Source organism: Antechinus flavipes, chromosome 2, assembly GCF_016432865.1.
Source record: "Antechinus flavipes isolate AdamAnt ecotype Samford, QLD, Australia chromosome 2, AdamAnt_v2, whole genome shotgun sequence".
Taxonomy (NCBI): Eukaryota; Metazoa; Chordata; class Mammalia; order Dasyuromorphia; family Dasyuridae; genus Antechinus; species Antechinus flavipes.
In genome coordinates this window covers 412265073-412292145 of record NC_067399.1, presented here as the reverse complement: position 1 = coordinate 412292145, position 27073 = coordinate 412265073, and the positions used below count along the sequence as shown (strand labels likewise).

Here is a 27073-nt window from a genome sequence, read left to right as displayed (position 1 = left end):
AGAAATATAATCAATGGTTAATGCACAATGTTGGCTCTTACCTCATGGTATACAACAGGGTGCCATCCTCGGTAATGCGAAGCAACTTATTTGGCATGGTCATGTTGTGGGCTACAGATTTCTTTCCATTGTGAAAGAAGGTATCAGGAGTCCAAATTTTACTTGCCATTAAGTTATTTAACCTAAGAACAGTCATAGGCCCTTTAAATTTGAGTCTCTCATCCTTCCAGCTTTGACGGAAAAAGACATCTATTGTATATTCCTAAACAAATTTGAAAAATAATTTTTAAGTTTGATGGATTATGTTTCATACTGCAAAATAACTAAAGATTTTTAGAAATAGCATCAAAACTGAAAAATTAACAGTTTTCATTATAGTCTTTCAAAGAAATTCATTTTAATTTTGCTGTTTTGCTAGTTAAACATAATTGATATCATCATTATGATTCTAAGTGGCAGATTTGGTTGTGCATACTGGTATCAGAAGTAATTTATTTTGGGGGAAAAGTGAGAAATTGTTAGTTAAAACAAAAATAGAGTAACTAATATCTTCGGATTGCAATATTTCTATTTTTTATATATTAATTTAGAGATGATGTTCATTTCTCTATAAGAGAAAGAGGAAAGCTTGAATGATATGTAAGAGAAACAATGAAAAAAGAGGAAAATGTAAATTAGAGATATAATAATAAAAATTACTCACATATAGTATTTTAAGTTATATTAAAACAATTGATAAGTAATTTCATTTGACCTTTAGAAAATATATGTGAATTATGTCTTTTATTCTTTGATTTACCCATTTTTCAGAAGAAGAAACTGAGATTTAAGAGATTGAGTAGGCTATTCAAAGTCACAACTAAAGTTGCAGAATTTAAGCCTGAATCAAAATCTAACACACTAGACATTTAGTGGCATTGACTCTCAGTCATTCTTTTGAAGAAATAGATGTTAAAACAAGGATAAGGGCTAAATGTGGAATTATAAATTTAGAAGGAAACTTCAGATTTTTATTGTGCCCATTCCTTTGATAGACCAACAGTTAAATCATTGCAGACATATGGAATGCCATTGCACTATAATACCAAGCCTAAATATCTTTGCTACAGCTTTACTTTTATTACTTCTCATTCTCAGTCAGAAAATACATACTATTCTCCATCTAAACAGTACCTATATTTGGGGGGGGGGGAATATGGAGGGTTTGAGAAAGGAAAGGAAAACTTCTATCTACTAGTTTATTTTTTAGTAAACAAAAGATATGTGAAATATGTGAGAGTATATGTAATAAAAGGAATGTGAGAAGCTCATTATTATTCTCAACCATATGAGGCTACTTTGGAATATACTTATTTGAACAAACATGGCATTTTACTTGACAGTAGCTAGAACCAAACATCCATTCATCTTCAAACAATCAAGAAGACTTACCAGCTCTTGAAATTGAAAAGGTTAATATCTCCTTACAGTATGTGCTACTGTGATACAGAATTCATAACTAAAGTTCTTGCCATTAAATGTTCTTCATGAACAAAATATTAGCATTTCCCAGTGTGAGATGTAGACAACCCAAAAAAAAAAAATGCCATGCTACTATCAGTAAATTGCCTTTTTCCTCATTAGAAAGTCAAACATAAAGAAATCTACAAATTAGTTTTCCTTTTTTTTTTCTAGATACAAAACAAAGCAATACCTGACTTTGACTATTTTTAAGGTGCTTCCTTATAGATTCTTCAGCCTATATTATCCAGAGAGGGCAAAGAAATGGGTATCCCATCACTGTGACATAAAAACAATTATGTAAAGGTAAGAGTCTTGGACTTCAGAGTCAGAAGAGACATAGGTATGAATACTGCTTCAGATACTGAAATAAATTACTGTGGACAAATCACCTAAATTATGAAAGCTAGAAATAAAACAGTTTCCAATCACATTTGAAAGATGTCAAAGAGAAAGAGTAAATATAACTCAGTGTAAACCAATGTATGTATGTATGTGCAGACAAATAAGACTTGAGAAAATAAACACTCCCAGGATATATAATAGATTGAATTCCCCTGCTATATTTTAAAAACTGTTTGTAATTTTAATAGTGTGGGGATCTCTAGAAACTTTATTTACCAATATAGTTTAAAAACATCTCTGTAACTTAGTCTACTCTGTGTTCTACTCTCTTGGTCAAAGGAGTGGATATACAAAGAAAGGGAAAACAGCCCTTCCCCTTAGGGAGTTCATAATCCAATTTAGGGAACAACATTTACTATGGAAAAACAAGATATGTGTACATATGTAAATATGTATGTATTTATATATATTTAAGGTATAGAACTAGATATGCAAGATGAATCTTAGAGAGAAGGAACAAAGGTTAATAAGAACTGAGGCAGGCTTCTTGAAGATGGTGAAACTTCAGCTGAGAACTGAAGGAAGCCAGGGAAAGAATGATAGTGAGGGAAAACATCTAGGTGTAGTCGCTAGTGAAAATGATCAAAGTTAAGATATAGAGAGCCCTCTGTGAGAACAGTAAGGAGTCTAGTGTCACCTCATTATAAAGTATATATAGGAGAGTGAAGTTTAAGAAAAATTGAAAAAATAAAATGTTGTTCGGGACACTGGGAGGTTAAATAACTTTCTCAGTTTTCTACAGAGAGTATGTATAAAAAGTAGAAGTTAAACTCTGAATTTATTAGAAGTCTAATTGTCTATACATTATATCATCCTGCTTCACACATATACATTTAAATAAATATTTAGTAATAGTAGTGGCAATTAGACATTCTAGATAATGTCTCTCACATTATCTATGAATAAACAACACTCCTTAAATTGACTTTTGAAACTCCATCAGAAGTTTTAAATATGGTACCGATGTAGTATTGGTCACTGTTTATCCAAGAACTCTTGATGCAGTAACAAGAAGAATATCAGAATTATGGATTTCAATGTCATCATTTTAGAGATAAGGAAATTCATGGCTCAGAAATTTGAAGTTCCAAGTTATGTAGTTTGGCAGCACTTAAAGAAGTAATTATAGGCTTCTGTTCAATCTTTATGTAAACAACTTTTCAGATTTATATGACAACAACTTCACAGATTTTTTCACATTTTAACCCCCATATCTTCATATATGTATGTATGTGCATATGTATAAAGTACCTTTATTTGAGAATACAGAGTAGGTTTTTAAAAAATGGTGAGTATTGTGTTTAGAAGAGTAAAAGAAGGTTTCTGGCAGTAAAAGGGGTGTTGAGGAGGAGAGGCAGTGATAACAGGAAGGGGAGGCAAGAGAACTGCAGACAATTAAGGAATGCCAAGAAACCCACATTAAGTTTCACAGTTTCAGCCCACGTAACCTGGATGAAATTTCTCACCAAGAAATCCTGTTCTATGTAATGTATCCTAGAAGAAGAGAACCTTACTTCATAGACATAGAGTAAAATCCTTTATGTTCCAAAATAAATGTTATAATTATTTTAGCATTCCAATATGCAACTTTTATTCTCATCTGGGTCTTCTATATAATATCTTTTAAACACCAAGGAATACCTGACTCCATTTGATTGAGTTCTCTGAACAATTCTGTGTGAGGCCAGGGCTCTGGGAATTGGCTGCCTGATTATCATTTAGTGGCTTTTAAAATAATTTCAAGGAGCTGTCCTAATTTTTTTGGTCCCAAATGAAAGCAGGCTACTTTGGTTTTATGATATTTTTTTAAAAATCAGCTTCTCATGAAAAGATATAGGAGAGGTGTTTTTTTTTTTCTTAGTTAAATATAGTTTCATTTGGGTTGTGACATTGTCTTGATTGTATTTCTAGAACAGTTCCATTACTCTAAGATTTGTTGATTACCACTAAATTAGTGTCTTTGCTAGATTCTTCATGATATCACCTCAAGATAATCAAATAATTTAGCTGTTCAGACAGTGTTTTACTATATATTCACCACATATGGCAAAGAGATCACAGACCTTGCTAATTATTCAGTTGTCATAGGAGGAATCTTGGTCATGTTCTGGTCCTTCAAGTACAAAACAGAGCAAACTTCCTTGACTTAGCACATGCACTTAACTATTTCTGATGTTTAGCATCATTTAGGAATCATTCTGTATACATTACTTGTTTTGCTTCTTTAAATAGGTAACGTTTTAAAATTTTAATTTGATTTATTCTTGTTATTATTAGATAAATACAATAACATTTTGTTGCATTTCTATCTGTCCCCCAATGCTAAAACTGTATGCAATGTGTGTTAAAATAGTAACAATAAATAGGCATTTTAGAAACTAGATCACAGATATAGATTATCTGATTAAGAATTAATCTCATTGTATGCTTCTAGGGACTTTATGGGAAACTGATTTATCTGTGTCTTCATTATTGTAAGAATTTTGGTGCCAAATCAAAAATTTGAAATTACATTCTAATTCAAGATGTGAAGGCAATGTATTGCCAATTAAATACTAGGCCTGATTTAACTAAGCTAGTTTGCCAATATATGAGTTTTCCTTTCTTTCCCTCAATACTACATCTACTTTGATTCCAAAGATTCATCATTGACTGAAGAAGAAAATCTTGCCCCATGAGAAGACACCTGTTCTATGCTCATAGATACAAAAGCAATTTTACTCTTCAACAGAATCCCACAAATGAGGTCTCAAATTCCCTTTGGGCATGCTTTGATAATATGCACTTTGCTTAATAAATAATTTCAGCTTCTACTGGAATGAAGAACAATAAAACTAGCACACATAGAGTTATGAAAATGCACATACATGTCTTAATTTTCTTCTCATTCATGAATTTACTCTGGATGATCTCTATCATAGATTAAGCATTGGTTTCTCCTTGGTATAAATGCTTGTATTTCTTTCTGCCTCTCTTTTATCAAATATTCACTACTTACATTATTTTTCTTTATATCCAGGGAAGTTTCAGAATTTCACTTTTGATTATTATCAGATATCAGGCTGTAATCTAGGAATATCAGAACTCATCATCCTTTAATCAACATCATCTTCTTTACCAGAACTAAAGTTAATAACATTCTTTTCTGGCAATCCATCAACAAGAACGACACTATAATTTGAAAATAAGCCTTATAATAGTCTCAAGAATAAAGTAGCTGACATTCTTTAGTATGTCATACACATATACAATATACATATATATTCTGTAATATATTATTGAATTTAAATATTCTTGAATGTAGTCATTGTGAAGAACAATCACTAATTATACAGCTTGGCAATTTTGGGGAGACAAAAAGTTTTAAAATAGATGAATTCATCAAGGTACTGAAAATTCATCCAAATATTTTAAGTACTCTCCCCCCATATGTAAAGAAAATTTCAAAAATAAACTACATCAATAAATGCAGAATTAGTGTCACTCACCATATCATGATCTGAGACAGGTCCGAAGCTGGTGACGAAGATATCAGTCTTCACTTCAGTTACACGCTCTGATGAAGCAGGAAATTGGGATAGTGAGTGTTTATCAACAATTCTCATTAGATCTCCCCACCACAAGCTCACACCCAAATGGGAAATTTATTGCCTTTGATTAGTTATTTCTAAAATTGTTCTGCAGTGTAGTGTTAATAATTTACTGCTTACACATAAAATTTCACAGTTAATATTTTCAGCACAAAAGAAAGTTAGAATATTCCACTTTGAGAGATAGTAATATCTTTTGCTAAATGCATACGGATTCTTGATAATAACTCCATTGATTTCCATTATTGTCTAGTCAATTATTTGTTAATGGACAAAATAATTTACTAATTATAAAAAAATTTCTTTATGTTATATTCAAAATAAATGCTAACTATATGCATTTTTTATTTTGTCAATTTTTATTGCTACCATCTGTTTATCATATTTATTTCTGAATATATCTCCTCACTGTACTAGACAAATTATCCCTTCTAACAAAGAATTTAAAAAGAGGGGGAAATTTTCTGCAAAATGAACTAAGCCATAAATTGACCCTGATGTCATACTCAGGGTTCCATACCTATACTATTCTTAATCATCACAATTACACTGTATTCTGTTCCATTTTTCAGATTCATTTTGGTGAAAATGTGTATAGTGAAATATTAGACTTCTAACACATTGATTCACATTCTTATGCTGTTTAACAAATACTCTAGAGGCACATTTTAGATGTCTGGAAACTTTTTAATACCATGTTGCAGTTTATTATTGTCTGTTTTTATGTTCTCAGTTTTGTTCAAATAATTCATATTGTTCCTTTAGAAAAATCTGCCTTAACTTTTACTGATGTCTTCAGAATTGGTTAAAAAACACATTATGGCATTCAAACTGTTTGCTTAATAGAAAACATTTCAAGTCCAACTTGGTTTTATTTTATTAGCCTTTGGTGACATATATATCATCCAATAAGCTGAGCTTTATTTTAGTGTTGTGACAGTTCTTTACATAAATAGTGACATTCCCTAAGAAATGCAGTAGCAGTAGACAAAATAGATTGGTGTTGTTTACATGAAAGAAAAAAAAAGCTATTGAAGTACTTGAAAATGATCTGCCTATGTATGTATGTATTAGATTACAAAATATCCATGCATTGATTATCAGTGATCACAATTTGGTAGGTCAATTTGTTTAGTAAAATAACTATACATTTGATATAGAATATGAAAACCACATGCTAAGATTAAAATAATATTGTATTTTATATGTACTATTTATGATACTAATACAGAAATGTGAATATATTAATACCTAATATAATATGCATAATTGCTATTTTTAAATTGTGGATTTTTTTTCTTACTAGATCATATCTCACAAATTTCTGGAGAAAATTCTTCACTGAAATTGTGTAACTCAATTCAATATGATGAACTTCCAGAAATATTTAATACTATGTACAAAACCCCTAAATTGAAAGAAAATGAGATTGTTACTTAGTCATGCTAGACTTTTACTTACCATTTCCAATCAGATTGGATTTGGCAGAATTGTGTTCTTATCCAATACTCCTAAGAGCATCAATCTTAGATATCATCCTGGTCTTACTATTCAGTCTCATACTAGAATGTAGTTGAGCTACATTATAGAAATCACAATAGACTTAATTTTTAAAAACTGCTGTACTAGAATAATTTCAAAAGAGATTCAGTATTGAAAGCCACCTTGAAGAGAATTTTTTATTCTATTATATAAGAATTATGGTTTGTGTAGGGAAAGCATCATCCATCATGTTTTTCACATAATGTTTAGACATTTATAGTTGTCCTGAAAGAACCATTTTCTAATGGTCCATAACAAACATTAAAATATTGGCCTTTTAAAAAAATTCTTAAGTGGTCATATAATAGAATTCTTCATTCAAAAGAACCAGAAATGATTAATTGATATCTTCATTATCTACTTGAATAATCAAACATTAAAACACCATGTATATGCAGACTAATCTTTTATTATAATTTAAATGTTTTGTTCTGTTATTTCATTTACATTGAAGAAGAAAGTTATCCAATATTCATTATATCTTGCAATGGCTGCAACCTCCACCTTAGTATTTGACTAATAATTATAGCTTTATGTCTAACTATGAAAGTCAGCACTATTATCAACAGTAGAAATAGCAGTTAGGATGGAGCATATATGGCCTGGAATTGATGATGATCTATGTTAGCTTTTATTTTTGCAGCATTAACTTCAAAACTTCAAAAGAAAGATTGACTTATGCATTTTATGAACATAGCTGGCTTATTGATCTCTGTCTACACAGCTGTACATACCAACCAACTTGAGATAGGTGTATTTGATCTGTACTTTGCCTTTAATTACATTAATCAGAGTGAATATATTATCTGGACTTTGTGGTAACCAAAGGTTTATATGGGAAATAATTAGTTCCATTAATAATTTATCCCAGAGGTTTTATTATTTATTAGCATCCACAATGATTTAATGTTCAAAAGAAGAGGCCATTGTTTCAAATAATATAGGTACATGAAAGTATCAAACACAAAGAGCCTAGACAACTTTATCAGAAATAGTTCATGCCAAATTAAATTCATCCCATTTACTGATGGGGTTCTTAGATAGCAGGTCAAAGGAATCCTGGAATTGTAGTTTATTTAATCTGTATTCAAATTCAAATCTTACTCATAGGCAAGTTGTTGTGAATGGGGTAAATAACAGTATGATTGAAAAAGTATTAATTGAATGGATAGAAGAGTAATCATCAGTATTTAACTGGAAACATGAATTTTTGTTCAATGTTCCATTGTCAAATTGAATTTTGATGCACTGTTGCATATATTCCCATTGATCTAGTTTCTAAGCATATGTTTTTGTATGTGAGTGCATGTGTGTTTCTAGGTAGTACAACCTAGTGGATTGAGAAATCAAAATCAGGAAAACTTAGTTTCAAAGTCCTGCTTTTGATATACACATTGGTTGCATGTTTCTAGGCAAGGGATGTCTCAAAGAATATATATTTTATACATAATGGGTTTCACATTGCTTGCTTTTCTTGTTTTTCATGATTTTCTTGTGTCACTCATTTATCTTCCCAATTTTTCCACTACCCCTCTTACTTGATTTTCAAAATGATTTTTGAGCTCTTCCATGGAATAAGACTTTTTTCTTAAAGATTTTGAATGTGGGAACTTTGACTTTGATATTGTCTTCTGAGTGTGTGTGTGTGTGTTTTTTATCTTCCTTCTCACCACTATAACTTTCTGTGCTCAAAATCATTTTTTTTTTCTGTTATTTGATTATTTTCCCAGCCTGACATTTAACTCTTTTTAATACAGGCTTCTGCTTCCAGGTTGGAGGATACACTCTTGCAAGTTTCAATAGTTTGGTGCTAAAATGGAATAATTTCAAGTCTTCTAATGTGTCCCCTGGTTTGTGGGCAATCACAAGCACTATTTTGTGCCCTGAAGCTGTAAGGAGGGTCCACACTCCACTGTCACTGAAATCTCTGATATGCTAGTGCTCCTTCTCACCTTGGAAGGGCCAATCAGGATGTGTTATAGATCTAAATATGAAGAAAGCAATAGAGTCCTACCTCAATGATAGCCAAGAGACTCCTATAATCTACTTCTTCCCAATTGTTTTATTCCTTTATTATCTTTGAGTTGAAAGTTCTGGAAACCACCTGCACTTGCTAATGTAGTGGCTCCCTAGGACTGCTCCTGTATTGCTGGGACTGTGGCTGTGCTAGCATGGCCTGTGCTGGGCTATACTCCACTCTCACACATATATGAACCTTCCAAATTATTCTTAGCTAGAAGTCAAAAAAGAAGCTGGGAAAATGAGCAAACAACTGAAAGAAATCCTTACCACAGAAAGTTACTAGGGTGACAAGAAAGATCTAAACACATACTCAGAGAAAGGCAACAAAGTCAAAATTTCAGTATCTAAATCCTTCAAGAAAAATATGAATTGGTTTTGGGTCATAGAAGAGCTCAAAAATGATTTTTAAAAAATATTTAAGAGAGGTAAAGGGAGGAGAAATAATTGTGATACAATAAAATCATGGGGGGATGTTAAAAACTTGTAAGAGGGGTTACAAAAAATACTGAAGAAAATAATATCTCAAAAATAGACTCGGCCAAATGGAAAAAAAAACACACATGTTCTAAAATTCACTAGAAAGAAGATTGTAAGAAAACAAAGAATTGACCAAATAAAAACAAGTACAAAAAGAAAATAAGGTACAAAAATTCATTGGAGAAAATAATGCCTTGAAAGTTAGAACTGGGCAAGTGTAAGCTAATGACTTTATGAAACAGCAAGAAACAATCAAACACAATTAAAAGAATGAAGACATATAAGAAAATGTGAAATATCTCCTTAAAAAAGCTGATCTGGGAAATAAATCCAAGAAAGATAATTTAAGAATTATTGCATTATCTGAAAATCATGATATTAAAAAGGACCTAGACACCATCTTTCAAGGAATAATCAAAGAAAACTATCCTGATACACTAGAACCAGAGGATAAAACAAAAATGAAAAGAATTCAAAGATCACCTTCTGAAATTAATCCCAAAATTAACATTCCCAGAAATATTATAGTCAAATTCCAGACCTCCTAGATCAAGGAGAAAATACTGAAAGTAGCCAAAAAGAAACAATACCATGGAGCCATAATGAGGATAACACAAATTTTAGCGGCTTCTATGTTAAAATACTTGAGGGCTTAGAATATGATATTTCAGAGAGTAAATGACTTAAAATTACAACAAACAATCATTTACTCAGCAAAACTGGATATAATCCTTCCAGAAGGAAATAGATATTTAATAAAATAGAAGATAAAAATACCATACCTAAATAGAAATTTTGACCTTCAAATACAATATGCAGAAGCACACAAAAAAAAAAGTGAACAAGAAAGAAAAAATGATAAAAAATTTAATAACACTAAACAGTTTGCATTTCTTTGTGAGAAAATGACATATATTAACTCCCAAAAGCTTTCCATTGTTAGGGCAGTTACAAGGAGCATATATCAAAAAGAAAGGTGTGAGCTGAATGTAATAATATAATTATCTTAAAAAAATAAAATGAATGAATGAGAAAAATACGCTGGGAGAAGGAAAAAATAGAAATTGTCTCACAAAAAAGAGGTCTGAAAGAGATTTTTACAGTGCAGAGGAAAAAGGAGATATGGTGAGGGGACCATATGAACCTTAGTTTAATCAAAATTGACTCAAAGAGGGAATAAAATGCATACAATTTAAATTGTAGAAATCTATCTTACCATGGAAGTAGGAAGTGAAGAAGATAAGAGAAATGAGGAAAAGAGGGAGCGAATGGAAGGTATTTGGGGGAAGGGAAAAATGAAAAGCAAAATACTTTTGAGTGAGTTTTGAGAGAGAAAGATTCAGATAGACAGAGACAGAAAATAGGATAAATGGGAGAAATAAGATAGAATGAGATACATTGTTAATAATCATTAGTGTGAAAAATTATAGAGAATTTCACTTCATTTCACTTATACTTTACTTCTCAATAATTTTGTCTCAGCTTTATCCATCTGTTTATCTTGATTTTGATTTTGATTTTGACTCACATAAATGAAATTCTGCCTTCCACCTTTTGTTATTTATTAATTTTTAGATTTACACTCATCAATTGCAATTCCACTTTTGAAGGTAGAGCCAAGATGGCAGAGTAAAGTCAGGAAGCTGCTTGAGCTCTCCCAGTTTCCCTCAAAAACCACATGAAATCAAGCTTCTGAACAATCTGATAGAATGAAACCATTCTCCAGCTCAAGATAGACTGGAAAAACTTCAAAGAAGGTCACTCTCACTGAGGTGAAAAGCATGTTCAGCCCTGTTTAAACAGACTGGGAAAGCCAGATTTTAATCACAGCAAATCAGCAACTATGTCACTCTGTTCCAACCCAGCAAAGAAACAAATCAGTGGGGCAGCTTCCAATCCCAGCTCAGAAAGCAAATTATGGGAAACGAGGCTGTTTCATGAAAAAATTAGGCAATATTACCCCTTGCAAACATAAAGGGCCCTGTGCTCAAAATCAAGGCTCAGAACTAGTACAGGAAGCTCGAGACTGTCCCCTCTATTCCAGGAGCAGATATCAATCATAAAAATTTTTTAAAAGGAAATGCCGAAAGAAAAGGGAAAAAGTAGCCATAGAAAGCTACTATGATGACAGGAAAGACTAAACCACAACAGATACAAGGATAAAATGTGAAAGAAGAAATCTCAAAGAGTGATATGAACTGGTCTCAAGCCCACATAGGCTTCTTGGAAGTACTCATAAAAGACTTTAAAGCCAAATAAGAGAGGTAGAAGGAAAAATGAAAAAGGAAATGAGAGGTATGCCTGAAAGAGTCAACAGCTTATAAAAGGAAAGGAAAAAAAAAATCTGAAGAAAACAACTCTTAAAAAATACAATTGGCCAAATTTAAAAAAAAAAAAATCAACTGAATAAAACAATTGCAATTAAGCTTCCTATTCCATCCCTACTCAGTCCTCCTTGTAATAGAAAGTCAGGTTTCTAAATTGTTGGACTAAATGTTATGGTACTATTATAAATAAAGAGAGGGGAAAAGATAGCTGATTTAAGTTACAAACCAGTAATAGGTAATGTATAGCATAGATATTTCACAGACAGAAAAATCTACCAAATGCAAATACTTGATCATGTTGCTCTAGAAAGTTGTGGATTTCCTGCCAGCTAGAAGTGTCAGGCAAAGAGTATATAATAGTTTGTTGGGTGTGTCATCTTGATCAGACATAATTTGTATTCAATATCTTTTAAGAACTCTTGCAATAGACACTTTCTGTGATTTTGTGAAATCTCGGTGAGCTCTCCTCTTCTCCTAATTCTTTTATGTCTTCTAGTTTTCTTTTATATTTTTATCTCTCCCCCATCTTCTTTGCTCTATTTTTTTTCTCATTTGCTTTTCATTCTTTTTTTCTCTTCTTTCATTTCCTTTTTCCACCTTCTCTTTTTTCTTTTTATTGCTTAAATTCTTTCCCTTCTGTTATTATCTTCTTCCTTCTATATATTCCTTCTACACTGACTGTACTTTAAACTATAAATTCAACAAGTCTCAGGAATGGTTATTCAGTTTGATCTTATGCATAGGCTAAAAGTTTATTAATAACTCCCAGCTCTCAATGTAAAGCATAACAGGTAAATATAGATGAAAAATTAACACACTAATAGGTCTTAAATTTGGATTTTCAAATTTATTTCCAAATCAAATGGTGTCACTTGTCATAAGTAGTCAATATTTTGTTCTTATTTTTTTCTCTTTGAATAAGAGATTATTTTTTATAATCTCTCTAGTCAATTCTTGTGTTTAAAATTTGATATGAGATAAAAGAGAATTAACAATTTTTCCAGAGACTACCTTAAGAATAATACTGATGACGTCAGAATAAAATAACACATAAAAATATTTCTCAATATTGTTCTAAGTCCAGCCTTTACAAATTGTAACCTTTGCAAAACTTATTTCATTAGTTCTGTCAAAATAGTTGATATGTCATAATGGAATGTTTAATGGAACTAAGGTATAAAATTGAGGGAAGATGTCCACCCTCAGGACTTGGGAAGTCTCTAAAGTTTCTAAAGATAGGTATTGATAGATGTGTTCAGAAATAACTCAAATTCCATTTTTTTAGAATTTCTTGAAGTCTCACTAGAATATCCTGCTCAAAATACTGATAATTGATATCTATCTGTCTCTTAAGGTTTTCAAGTATTAGGAATGTGACATTGCTATATGTAGATTTAGGTGGGAGAGATGTGGGTTCATATCCTGCCTATGATATAACTTATGTTATCTTGAAAAAGCAAGTCTTTTTGAAAACCTGGATTCTACTGTCTATAAAAGTAGTTTGAATACATTATCAAATTCAATTAAACTATAATCTTTTAACTACTGTGTTCATAATGATTGCTTGATACTGGATTTTCAAATCAAAAAACAAAACAATACCTACCTTCAAGGAATTTACAATCTATTGCAAAGAATATAGCATACATATAGATAAATACAATATAATGTACAGAATGATGGTTGCAAAGTCAAGACCCAATTTTTTTTAGGAATAGCTAACTATGAAGAGAACACTATTAGTGGTGAGAGAAGGTAGTGACTCTTGCTTTAACTAAGACACTATAAGGCACAGAAGAGAGAGTTGGTATAATTTTGGTGAGAAACTAGTAACCTAAGGAATATAATATTAGACGTGGACTGAAGAAAATATGAATTTGAATCATTTTTTTTTCATTCTTACACATTTTTCCTCTTGCTCTATGATCCAAAGACATTGTTATTCTTACTCCTTTTTTCACATGGAACTTCATTTCCCAGTTTCCAGTCATTTTTAATGGCTGTCCACCAAGTCTATAATTCTTTATTTATGTCTGCCTCCTGGATTCCATGACTTCTTTCAAATCTCAGCTGAAGCCTCACCTTCTGCAAAAAGCTTTTCCCTCTCTCCTTTAATCTTGATACTTTCTCTCTGCAATCACTTTCACTGGAACAATGTTATTTATTAATGTTTGTTGTTGATTTAAGCTGACTAGATATATGACCCTGGGAGAGGCCCTTATCCTTTTGGTCTTAGTTTTCTCACCAGAGAAACAAAATAAAATAGCACTGTGCACTTCACAGATTATGAAGATCAAATAAAGAAGCATTATGGTATTTAAAAAATGAAATCTATAATTTATCTATATGTATCCATATCTATGCATGTATGTATGTATTTATCTATCCATCTATCTGATTTTAGCTATAATAATACCTACCACAATCATGAGGCTAAATTTCTATTTGTCTTAATTACTATTCATGTTATCTTCAACTTTACTCCATGTCATTTTTACATTTTATGAGCATTCTTTGTCTTGGAGTAGCTTGAAATTAATTTCATGATGAATGATATTGAATGACTTGCCCTACCTATGTCACTAGAAATAGATATAAACATGTGATAGAATGCACTATAGAAGAAAATTAGTAATTAAAAATACTATAATAATTATCTATTTCCATTGACTCTTATTATGAAGTTTCACCATGTATGCAGCTGACTAGCTTCCCAACAGCTATAGAAATATAGGATATGTTCTAGGCAAGTTCTATCAAAGTAGGAAGGCTTTGGCTATAGACATTATAACTTTTATTGTCTCCTATATGAAGATTAATCTATTAGCTTTTCATGAAAAAGGTTACCCCCAGAATATAGCCAAGGATTTATATGGTTTTTGGTTATTGGAAGGAAAATAATATTTTATAATGCCTCTGGAATTGGTAAGACTAATCTACAAACTTTTATCTGACATTTACTCCCTGGGTCTTCACTTAAACTCTTGGACTTTAAGTTGACTCTTACAAAATGAAGGGTTCAGAGTAGATTGTCATTGAAGTCCTTATCAAGTCTAGTTCCATCTTTCTATGACCATTATTAAGGCACAATAAGGTGGTAATTTTCCAGTGAAGCAAAATGTCTTAGTGAAGGACATTAGAAGTGTTAATATATATTAAAATGATGGTGCAGATTTAAAGAAAAAAAATGAAACATTTATGTTTGTTGTTGCAAGGTGTAAGATTATTGATGTTGGAAATTTGCACAAATCTCAGCTTTTAGAAACTATTGACTATGCATACATTAGATGCCCTGATATGTCCCAAACCTAAATGACACTTATGGTAAACATTGTCTGAAATATATATTATCAGAGGGATGTAAAAAGTACAAGGTTAGTCACTACTAAAGTTTTCTTTTTGACTCAAATTTGTCAATTTTAATAACAATCCCTCATGTGACATTTTTTAGATGGAAAATTGGGTAAGAACCTGGTCTTTTTTTCTAATTAGTTTTCTCACAAATATCCAAATGTAATGCTTTCCCCAAAATGAGGCTTTTGAAGTCATGCTTAATAAAGAAGGCAGAATTTATTCTTTTTTCATCAAGTTCCTGCTTTTCACCATTTTTAATTTCCCATTCTACCCATGAAAAAAGAATACCAGCCTAGATGTTTTGTCTGTTTTATAAACTATTCCTGCTGTTCTATAAAAGTCTGTCTCAATTTTATTTATAGTATTTAAACCATTTAGCTAAAAGCATATTGTCCCTCTTGGGTTGACATGATGAAGTTATTTTTTGGAAGGGTCTCCTCATACCCTATGTTCTTGTAAATCAATTACTTAAGTAATTTGTATATTTTTACGAAACCTAAATCAGATCTCTTGCATAGAATCATGCATTTAACGAATCAATAAGGAATTTAAGAAGACATTATATTTAAATAAAATCATAATATTTGTAAATTATATTTTGTTATTTTCAACACATTATGGCAATACCCTATTTTTACCAAAAAATAATGTTTATATAATAATGTTATAAACAAGTTGAGATTACCAAAATCTATCATTTTTCAAGGTTTTAGAAAACAAAAACTTCCCTCTATTTTTAAAATTTACTCTGTATTTTTTAAAACTTAGTATTCAGTGGGAATTGCATATGAATTTCATAAATGATATAAATAGAATGACATGTAAAAATCCTGGAAAGGATTTCTTTAATTATGTCAGGGGCCAAAATGGCTTCCATTGTTTTCAATTCATCACACATTCCAGGTTTTGATAAAACAATGCTGTAGTTGAGTTGAGCCTGAGCCACATATTAAAGATGGAGCGTAAGGAGTTTCATTGGCTTCCATATAATCATGTTTAAAGATAAGTACTTTGTAAATTAAGGTAGCATACTCATACTTTTTCTTGTACCTACTCTTTGACTCTGCAATCCTTGACATTCAGTATAATATCCCATTTCATAATAAATTTTATTGAAAGATGTACTAATAAAGACTTAATGAATATTTATTTTAGAGCTGATCCAAATGTTTACGTGAAAGCAGATAAAACTTTGACATACGGTATATACTCTTTCTATTTTTTGTCATTCTTTTACATGTGGATTCACATTTCAATTGGTAATTATTTCTACTACAAACTGAAGAAAGATGCTTAAATGAAATCTAAAAGAAGTGTAATTTAATCAAAATATGGAAAGTCCTTTTCAGAGAAGGAATATTTGAATTTGACAAGAAAAGACAACTAATGCGATTTCTCACATATGCTTGACTTGTGACTTTAACAAGGTAGTCCCCTCAGGCCTTCTGAAATCATAATGGCACTTGGCAGCCATCACAATAGTCCCATAATACTCTCAAATGACTCACCTTCTCCAAAGAATAAGGAAATTTCAGGGGATTAAATCAGAATCAGATCTTAAGTATCTGAAACTAAGCAGCACTGGGTCATATGAGATTTGCCATTTTTCCATAAGTATTTAATAATGGTACTTGTTATTTTCATAGAATGGCCTAAGAATTTGAATCATATCTTCTAATTCTGATGTAATTATGATTTCTTTTTGTTTGAACACACATCAATATTTCAAAAATTCCTGATTCCACATCTTTAATTAAAAACTCCATTTACCCAGAAGCTAAACTTTCTATGCTTTACTAAATTATCTGCATGAATTTAGTTAGCCAGATCAAGGTCTTAGTTGGTTGACTATATATTAATGATTAGCTTCATCAGTTTTAGTGATACTTCTCTTAAGATAACAAAAATATTGTCATCATACGTATACTCAAGACCTTTTTAACTTCACAGCCACTACTAGAGCTATATGTTGCTGTTTTTAAACATTTATTAAACATTTATTTAAGCCAACCTATTATGCTTTTGGTGTCTTGTTTTGGTTTAAATATGAAAAGATTATAAATATTAATATGAAGTGCTTCATGATTTGTTCATTATCTTCCTACTAGCCTCATAGATTTAGAACTAGAAGACATTTCAGAAAACACCTAGCCCAATCTGTTTATTTTAAAATGAGGAAATTTATACTAAGAGAAAATAATTAGCTTGCCCAAGGTCAAACAAGTGAAAAGAGGCAGGGTTAGAATTTGAACCCAGTTGCTCTGACTCAAAATGCAGCACCTTTACCATAATAAACATAACTAATTAATTTCTCCCTCCCTACATCTATCATTAAAATCTAATGTTATTCTAACATTTCAAAGAAAATAAAAGGATAAAATTCAGGGCATTTTTCAAAGAAAATGATCCCACTGTTCTATTCTCTCCTAGAAAACATTCTTTGAAATACTAAATGACAGATCAATGTATACTATTGCAAATCATACCTGTAAATAAATGTACCTATGTAAGTGTTGCTTGAATTCAGTGTTGCCATAATAATGCCTGATGAAGTACTGATGCTTTTCATTAAATCCTTATGCAGCATGATATTAAAATTTGACATTATTCCTTGAACAAAGAAAGACAAATCTTGGGGAAAATGTTTTCTATGTATGATAATAGTAAAGTTCTTAAATATTTTATGTTTTCTCACATCATCATGAAATATTCTTATTTGTAGTTCTATCAAGCACATTTCACATTACTTAGTTTCTGACAAAATATTTAATTAGCATGGAGCAGTTTTTGACAGTTTTTCACCAGATGGTACTTTTTTATAATTTTAAAGTTTACAGAGTGATCATTACCTAAATTAAAGGGTTAATAATAATTTGTGGGAAAATAATAAAATAATATCACAAACCTCCCAATCCTGGTCTCAGGCGGTTATCATAACCATCCAGGAGTCGATCCAAAATTCTTGTAAATACAGTGGTATTGTCTTTAATTTCATCTTGTAATGAAGTTTGTCCAAAGCTGGAAAAAAAATAATGGCAAATACAAATTCCTTCCAATGAAATATTCATGCATTCTTCAAAATCAAGCAATGCTCAAATCAACCATCTGTTTGTTTGTTTTTTTTTTAATGAATCTCCTGTAAAATCCTAAGATAAACAAATTTTCATTTTTACTTTATTTACTACTTTTAAAAATTCTACTTCCATGAAAGCTAAAGTAATTGTTTATCTTTATGTAAAGGGAAGGAATGTCATTTAAAGATTCTTTAGTCATTTCAGTAACATCCCAGGCATTTGAGCCATTTTCCAATTTGAAGTTTTTTGCTATTATTGTTATTACTTTTTTTTATTTGTTTGTTTTTATTTTGTTTTGTTGTTGTTGTTTTGGGTTTTTTGGATCATTGATATGACTGATTAAGAATGTACCTTAGAGATCATTTAAGTAAGAATTAATGGATAAGGAAAACTGAATCACATGGAAATAAATTCCTTGAGGGAGTCTATCTAATTAGTACCCCAGAGAAGACTAGAAATAAGTCTCCCCTTTAGTCCATCCAATTCTCCTACAGCATTTGACTTGTATAGTATTTCTGGAATCTATTGATAAAATACATATTGAATCTCAGGTTAATAATATAAGCATTTTGAAGTTCAACTTCCTTGCTTTCTATGAAGTCAATTTCATCCATGTCTTTGAAATAATCAACTAAAACATTATTTAATTGTATTTTCTATAATGAGAAATGTTATTCAAAATTATTTTTTTAGGAGTGAGGTCCCCCTTCTAGTAAATTTGAAGTAATGTTACTAAATAGTAGAAGCATATTTTTTTTAATTATCAAAGCTTAAATAATGATAAATGCAAAGTTTTGATCAAAATGTTATTAATTAATAATTGATATGATCTTTAAAAGAATGTGTTGGGCTTTCTTTTCCTCAGCTTCTATGGATTTTGTTGGGTTTAAAGACACAAATGAATGAATAAATAAAACTAGATATTCAAAGTTTTTTGGATGGATCAAAATGATGCTATCAGAATGTCACTTAAGAGGAAAACATGAATAAATAGGAATTCACTGTTTATTAGAGGAAGGTCCAAGTTATCAATATCATCTTAGTTCATGTTAAAAATAAAACAATTTTAACATTTTAAGTGTTAAAAATTATTATAACTAAATTGTTTCCAATCCAAATTTCCCCCAATTAAAAGAAACACCTTGTTAAATTTGGTATTTTTCTACCCTAAATATTTATTTTAAACTTTCTAACCTAGTTTTTCAAGGAGTCCTGCATTTCCATGACCTCTACTTGGCAGATGACAGCAGGAATGCAGAAACAGTCCCCTGATGAAATTTCTTGTAATATTCAATGTCACTAAACCAAATGCTGTGTATGTATCATTCCAAGGTTATTCGAAGGTCACATGGAGAAAACACAAAGTAAAATACAGTATACCTTAAACCATAAGAAATATGTGAGTGTGCATTTAAAAAAAAAAAATAGTGGGTAGAAAGGAAGAGGGAAAGACCATGAAGTTATAGAGTAAGGCAAGCCAAATTTATGTAATTAATATCATCTATTTGCCTATACTGTACTTATTAAATTAGTTTTACAAATGTTTCCAAATATAAGCTATATTGATGTAACTTGCATGGATTAAGAAAACATACTATTTTCATTCTAATACACTTTGTCCAGCAGAGTAGGATATGAGTATTAAATGAATTTTTATCATGCTTTCTTGAATGCTTTTTATTAAAGAGAACCAATTCTGTTAAAGTAGTGGAAATTGAGAGCTTTTTTTTTTTTTTTAATAATGCAATTTGTTAATTTGATCTTCTATCCATAGCATTTCTATTTTACTACAACACTGAAACAACTATCCAGAACATGGAATGATGATAAAGAGCAAGACCATTTATTTGGTATTAACTGAATATATTTTTGAAAGGAAATGTCAGTTACTGTATGTGACTGGTTTCATACTAAACCACCATATAATAAAACACTGTACACTAACTCCATCTACAGGTCATTACAATAGTGACACCATATAATTTTTCAAAAAGCAATGAATTACATTTAAATCTTTCAATTAGTTTTATCTTATTGTAAGCTATATTCTTTACTCATCATTTAAACATCTTTTGCCATAAATGGTAGCAAGACAGAAAGGTAAAACAAACGAACAAAAAATTAATATAAACTCCTGTGAAGTACATGAATTTGGAACATTAAATTTGTTTGTCTCATATCATAATTTGAATAAACATGTTTTATTTCATTATTTTTGAGAAATATTTTGGATTTTGCATTATGACTAATTTATCTTTATGAATAGGTGAATCAAGTATTGATGTTTTTTAAATAAAAAGTTATTTTGAAAATAATTGGTCCATGAAGTGTTAGAAAAAAATATATTGTCTATGTTATTCAGATTAGGTTAGTGATGGAGTTTTGTTTTTGATATGATAATAATTTTATGTGTTAATGTTTCTCTCCCAACCAATTTTATATCCCATATTGCTTACTCATTAATACAAAGATCATATTTTGCTTAACATGTTTAAAGATTTATTTTAAAATGAATTTAAAAACTAAATCATTCTACATATATTTAACCAGGAAAAATATAGTTTTAATTATATACTATTTCACCATTTTAAAAATAAAATCTAGAGCTCAAGCCTGAGCTATTACTTTAGAAGATAAAGGTGAGTCTGCACACATGTCCACCTAATTTCAATATAGAGATATATTATTTGACAGGACATAGTATATGTATCTGAATTTGGGAATTTTTTTCTATGCATTAGGAAATAGCATGTTATAAGCAGATTCTATTTGGAAATGAAAGGTTCAATCTTAAAATATAATGCTATATTCCCATATTCTTTGTCAAAACCTGTTAAGTATAATCTAATTAGCATGCCATGCTAAGAAGTGGCATTATTCTTTCAGGCTACTCTTCTTTATACTTAGCTGGGATTTGACTCCAATTAACTTTCCTGAATTCCCTTAGAAGTGCTTCCATTCAGACAAAATTTACTTCTCTCTGTCTGAATAAATGAAAGGTTATAGAAATATTCATGCAGTTTTAAAATAAAGTCTCCCCACCTTTTTCCAGCAAGTGCATTCAGGAGCGTCCAGGCCCAAAGATATTCAAAAAGACCAAGTTTCCTCTTCATGTTGGTTTTTCCTAGCATAAAAGTATAATAAGTAAGTATCAACATCCCCTTCAGGAAAAGTCGGGTTATAGCCACTAAGGCTGAGGCCATTTAGATGAATGCTTTCAAGTCAGGAAATGACCTCACAGTAATATGACACCTCATTGGAACAATACAAACATGGCCTCATCCATTTTCTACTCTCTCTTTTCAATTCTCCATTGAGAAATGAATCTGTATTTTCATCCTCTTTGGAAAAGCACAAATATTTAAATACTTTCTGATGTCACTTTCTTAACTTAAGAACTGTCTTTAGGGACTAGACTTTTCAACTTTCTCAGTATGAATAAAATCTTCCTATTCCTAGTTTTATTTTTTTAATCTTAAAACTTGGTCATCTTAAGTTTCCAAGAATTTATTGTGTAGTAACTTTTAAAAACTATTTCTCATATCCTGGAGCGTGTATTAGTTTAGAAGCTAATAGAAGGGATTTTTTGTTTGTTTATTTTTGATGGCTGTATTTCACGTTTGTATTCTTCATCTACCTTTATCTCAGACCTGATCATGCTTTTCTTTCTTTATCTTTTGAAACTTATTTGTTTGTATACAAGAATTAGGCTGGAATTCTTCTCCTTATGATTTCCCATTCAGTATGCACACTAATACTTCCAAGAGGCTAAAGGACATGCTTTATAATCCAGCCATGTGCTGGTTACACATACATACAAATACTGACATTTCATATCCCCATTTTTATTTTTATTTTTGCCATGCTACCTGCTCAGAAGTGTTTCCTTCTAAATGGAGTATTTTCATATGGAAGCTAACAGAAATTGTTTTGCCATCATTTTCTGTAGCATATTTAACTTAAGATAAAATGCAACTGTTACTAATTGTTGCATTTTGATATTGTGGATTTTAAGGAGAAGAAATGGTAGGGAGGTTTCAGGAATGTAAACTTAAAATATATTCATGACTAGTTTTTAAATACAGTTTAATATCTGGGTATTGAATAGATTTCTATATTTTTGAATTTACTTTAATTAAAACATCCAGAAATATAAATGGAAATTTGAATCTCAGTAGCTGAGAAGATTAATGAATTACAATACATTAAAGCACTTAATAAATTAAGTACTCTACAGTTTAATATGATGTGCCTTTAAAATAAATCCACACTGATTTATTCCATACTCCCAGGTCTATTTAAATCAATTAAAAAAAAAAACAGTTATAATCAGATATATAAGCAACAAAATATAATGTATTTTGAGTAAAATGATCTAGAGATAAGAAACGCTAAGCCATCAATAGATCCGGATTGATTTTATTTTTGGCTTTGACAAAGATGAGTTAAATATAACATGAAAGAAACAATTAAAATCTATGTAACAAGAAATTTCATTCAAGTTGCACAAACATAAGGCACCTTTCAATAAAGCAGAAGCTTCTGAATAAAATAAAATAGCTTCTCTTACTGAGCTCAACTAACTTTTAAAAATACATTTTGTTTTGGTTTTTGTTTAAGTCTTCCAAAAGATTACCTAGGCATTGAGCTCCAAGTCATTGCTTTTATTTAATATTTTTAAAAGAGAAAAACAATTCCAATAAGGTGCTACAGTTGCTGAAGAAGTAAAGTTTCTTGCAACATGAAAAGAGAAATGCAAACATGCCAATTTCCAAAAGAACCCCAGGCTACTTTCTTCTCTACGTGCCTTCCCCTTTTCCAAAACACACACGCGCGCACGCACGCACATACACACACACATACACACACACACACACACACACACACACACACACACACACACAACACCATACCACACCACATCAATGTAAGGGCTTTAAAAATATATATTCTTGAGTTTATCAAATGCAAAATGAGAAAGACTTCCACACGCAAAAGCATTTCGACAGCATCCACTGAAAGAAGGAAAAAGAAGCATTTAGTGCATTTTGGTGCTAGATTAAAAGAGTGCCTTTACCCAAAGCTTACATTGAAACATGTTTTGCTTCTCATTATTTCAACTTTGGACGACATCCCTCTCATCCCCACCTTTGCAGAATAGCTCAAAAAATTCTTATTTTCCTCATCCTCTTCCAAGAATAAATTCCGAATTCAAATCCACCCAAAGCCAGTGAAGAAGGTGGGGGGAAAGTAGGGGGTGACCAAGCGATTACTGAGGTTTTCATCCCCCCCCAATTTTTTCTACCTGCTGTGGAAACGGGCTCTTCGCATTCTCCCTCTCCCTCTCTCTTCCCCCTGTAGCTTCCTGATCTCTCAGGCTTGAAAAACCCACGTTCAAAGGTCTGCTCGCTGTCCTGAAGCAGCACTTACCTCCGGCCCCCTCCAGGCACTGGTTCTCTGAAGCTGCGGGCGGGGGGCGGAGGGGGGGCGGGTTGGGAAGGAAGGGTGGAAAGTCTGCCAGAGAAAATCGCCAAGAAATCGGAGCTGGTGAGAGTAAGGGATGGCTGAGGAACTGGAGCTGAGTGTTGTCTCTGGTTCTGCCTCTCACTCATACAGTCTGAGGCATCATGGACTCTTCCGTACTTCAATGTTGAAGATTTCACACCCAAATTTCTTCTCAATATTCGGTCTGCAGATATACAACAAAAGATTTCTCTTTACCAAGACAGTAGTAATACGTCCCAGGGTAAACCGGATGTGAAATAGGCAGTGACTTCATGCCAGAGAGATTTTATTTTAGAAAGGAAGGTGGTACCAGTCTCTCCATCTAGAAACCAATCCGCCCATTTTTTTATATGCAGCACAATTTAACTTGCTCTGCTCTCGTCCTAATCCCCCTCGCTCTAGCTGCAGACTCAAATCCTTCTACAATCTGCAGCAGGCTCTTCTTTTCTTTTTTTTTTTTTTTTTTTTTTGAGGGGGAGGGGATGGGGGAAGTTGAGAGATTACATTTGAAATCATTTGACACTTGCAATTTACTAACAGATTATTTTAAGACTTTCCTATTAAAAATAAAACTGTTCTGCATTAGTATTCTACCTTTGATGAATTATTTAACAGTTGCATAAATATGAATGATCAAGAGTTTTGAAATGCGGAAATGTAATGTTATAAATGAATGAAACATACTCCCCTTATCTTTCCCTTTCACCTCTCTATATGTGCAGGTCTCTGTGTATTATATGACATGGAGCGATGAGCCTGGAGTTCAGCAGCAATAGAAATGTCCGCACCAGTACACTTATGGAACGGGACAGGGACAGGACTGAGAAAACTCCTCTCTTCCAACTGTTTTTTTACTGCTTTCAAGGACGCAAGCGAGCGCGCTTTAGGGCGGTTTAATCTGTGCAAAGCAACTGTGTGACTATAGAAATCTCACACGCATATTTGAGTCTGTATTTTGAAAATTTTGCGTGTTTAAATTGAATAAATAGAGCTAATGATTTATAGGCTCAAGAAAACAACAAGTGCCCCCATTTCCGTGTTTCCCTCTCTTGTCCCAAACTCCGTTTGTCCGTGCGGGGTGGTAGTGATGGTGAGAACAGTGGTGGTTTGGTGATGGTGAGGAATGATAGATGAAAAAAACAAGAAAAAAAAAAGATCTTGGGAGAAGGTCCCTTTCACTATCCTTTTTCTCTCCTCCCCTCCCCTACCCTGGCCCACAATCCTTACCTCGACTTCTCTTCCCTCCCTCTTACTCCTTGTCAGATTACATACTCAATATTGGTAGGGTAGGTCGTGGGTGTTCACGAGAGTCAGTATAAGTACTTCCCATGTAAACAGAGATGATGGTGGCTCTTTTCTCAGATTTTGTGAATGACTGAGTGTTAAAAAGGATGTATGGGTGATGCTTTCAAAAAGCTTTGCTGGAGCTTTGACTGAGACGGCCCACATTACTGGGAGCTGTCCTTTCAGCACCACCACCCCGGAGCTCTAGGTGGTGCTGAATAGTAGGGGTAGTATATTTAGGACAGACCCCACTGGAAAAAAATTAAAAAGACTAAAGCTTTAACTAACTTCTTGTATGTTTATAGGAGAATGTTAGGAGAAGGAGTGTGTGTGTGTGTGTGTGTGTGTGTGTGTGTGTGTGTGTGTGTCTGTGTATCTCTCTCTCTCTCTCTCTCTCTCTATATATATATATATATATATATGTAATTATTCATCATATATAAAAATTCATTAAGGATGTTATTTGATTATCTTTTGCGATTTTTGGAATAAAATTTAATTTACATTTATAAATTAAGTAGAAATTCATCTTTACCCAATTCCCCCAGCATGATTATGTTATTCTAATTCAAACTAGATGGTTCCTCATTTTAATACAAAAGATTTCCAGTGTTTATAGAAAGTCATTCTGCTCTGGGTAACATTGAATAGAAAACATTTATCTCTAAGGAATCATATTATTAAAATAATGCTTGAATTTTCCTGCTTTGCTGGTTGATGGCTAACAATTTCAACAATTTCTTTTCAGTTTTTGCTTATATTTGAAAACAATCAGAACTTCATCCTTTGTTATTCTTTTAGGTTAAATTATTCCAATTATTTTAATCTGCTAAATGAAATGTCTTTCATTTTGTTCATTTGTCTCATGACAAATACACTACTAAAATTGGTCATTCAAAGACTATGCTCTTGCAAATTACTGGCCAGAATTTTTATACTTGAACATTGGACTATGAAAAGCAAGACAATGATACAATTCATAATTATGATGTGCAATAGAACTGTACATTTTATAGTTATAGAGCACCTAGAAATATTTAAATTTAGGTCACTTCAAAAATGTTTTACTATTCAATTTGAAACTGTAAGGAGTTTTCAATATACATGTCATGGAATTTATATTGTTACTCTGTCTTCAAAGTGAGACTCATGGTTTCCATTATAACTGTTTACCTTTTCTCACAATTATATATAATAATAGATGCATATTTCTATGTGTTTTGTGTTTTCTGTCTCTTAAACTGAATATTGAAAAATCTATATTTTAAAACCTACAAGATTTTTAACCTACATGAGAAAAATATTATAATTTAACATTTTGCCTATTTTTCTTATTCATCTAGTGTCATTTCATAATATTCATGAATGAAATTATAAGTTCTAAGTAAAATTATCACTGAAATTCATTTAATTTACTTACATCTTTAATACAGTTAGTGATAAACTTGTGATTGTGTACTAATGCTACCCTTTTATCTAAGTAGACTAAATGATTTTGAGAACATATTACTCTGCTATGGTGTCTTGAGACACCAAGAGCTAAAGTTTCTTGTATGAAGTCACAGAAGCATTTATAATAGATATATTATTCATCTTGTTCAAGGACAGGCTCATTCAGTCTTTATTCACAGTCTATGAGTATCAACTATACTATCTAATTTTTTATGTATAAATGAGCTACAATATTTTCTCATTATATGTTAGAATTATCCACTTCAATTCATTAGTGCATCAAGATTTCCTTGATATCTAAGAAACAGGAATTATCCTATACATTCTAAGAAGTATGGTAGGTAGAACACATAGTGATAAGGAACAGTAAGGAATAACTTCGTACTTCACAGGGACTAAGGATAATATAAAGAAATGAGTTGGATTTTTAATGCAATATTTTGATATGACAATAAAACTAGTATTTGTGAAATGCCTGCTAAACCAAGAGTAGTATATTATAAAGTAGAAAACAGATTATTTTACTTTATCAGTTTTTTTC

General features: G+C 31.5%; 1 protein-coding gene across 2 annotated transcripts in view; it reads right to left on the bottom strand.

Moving 5' to 3' along the window:
- GABRA1 (gamma-aminobutyric acid type A receptor subunit alpha1) overlaps window positions 1–24148 on the bottom strand; it is a 64180-nt gene extending 40032 nt beyond the window's left edge. Inside the window, exons 1-5 of one of the 2 annotated variants that reach the window (XM_051978845.1) lie at window positions 23722–24148; window positions 21334–21415; window positions 18123–18235; window positions 5394–5461; window positions 42–262 (exon numbers count right to left, since the gene is read on the bottom strand). In XM_051978845.1, coding sequence (XP_051834805.1) covers window positions 42–262; window positions 5394–5461; window positions 18123–18235; window positions 21334–21404 — 473 coding nt within the window. In that variant the 5' untranslated portion in view covers window positions 21405–21415; window positions 23722–24148. Of the gene's footprint in view, window positions 1–41; window positions 263–5393; window positions 5462–18122; window positions 18236–21333; window positions 21416–23596; window positions 23681–23721 lie in introns of those variants that run through there. The other variant, XM_051978846.1, reaches the window with a different exon arrangement.
- Between the last annotated feature and the right edge of the window lie 2925 nt (window positions 24149–27073).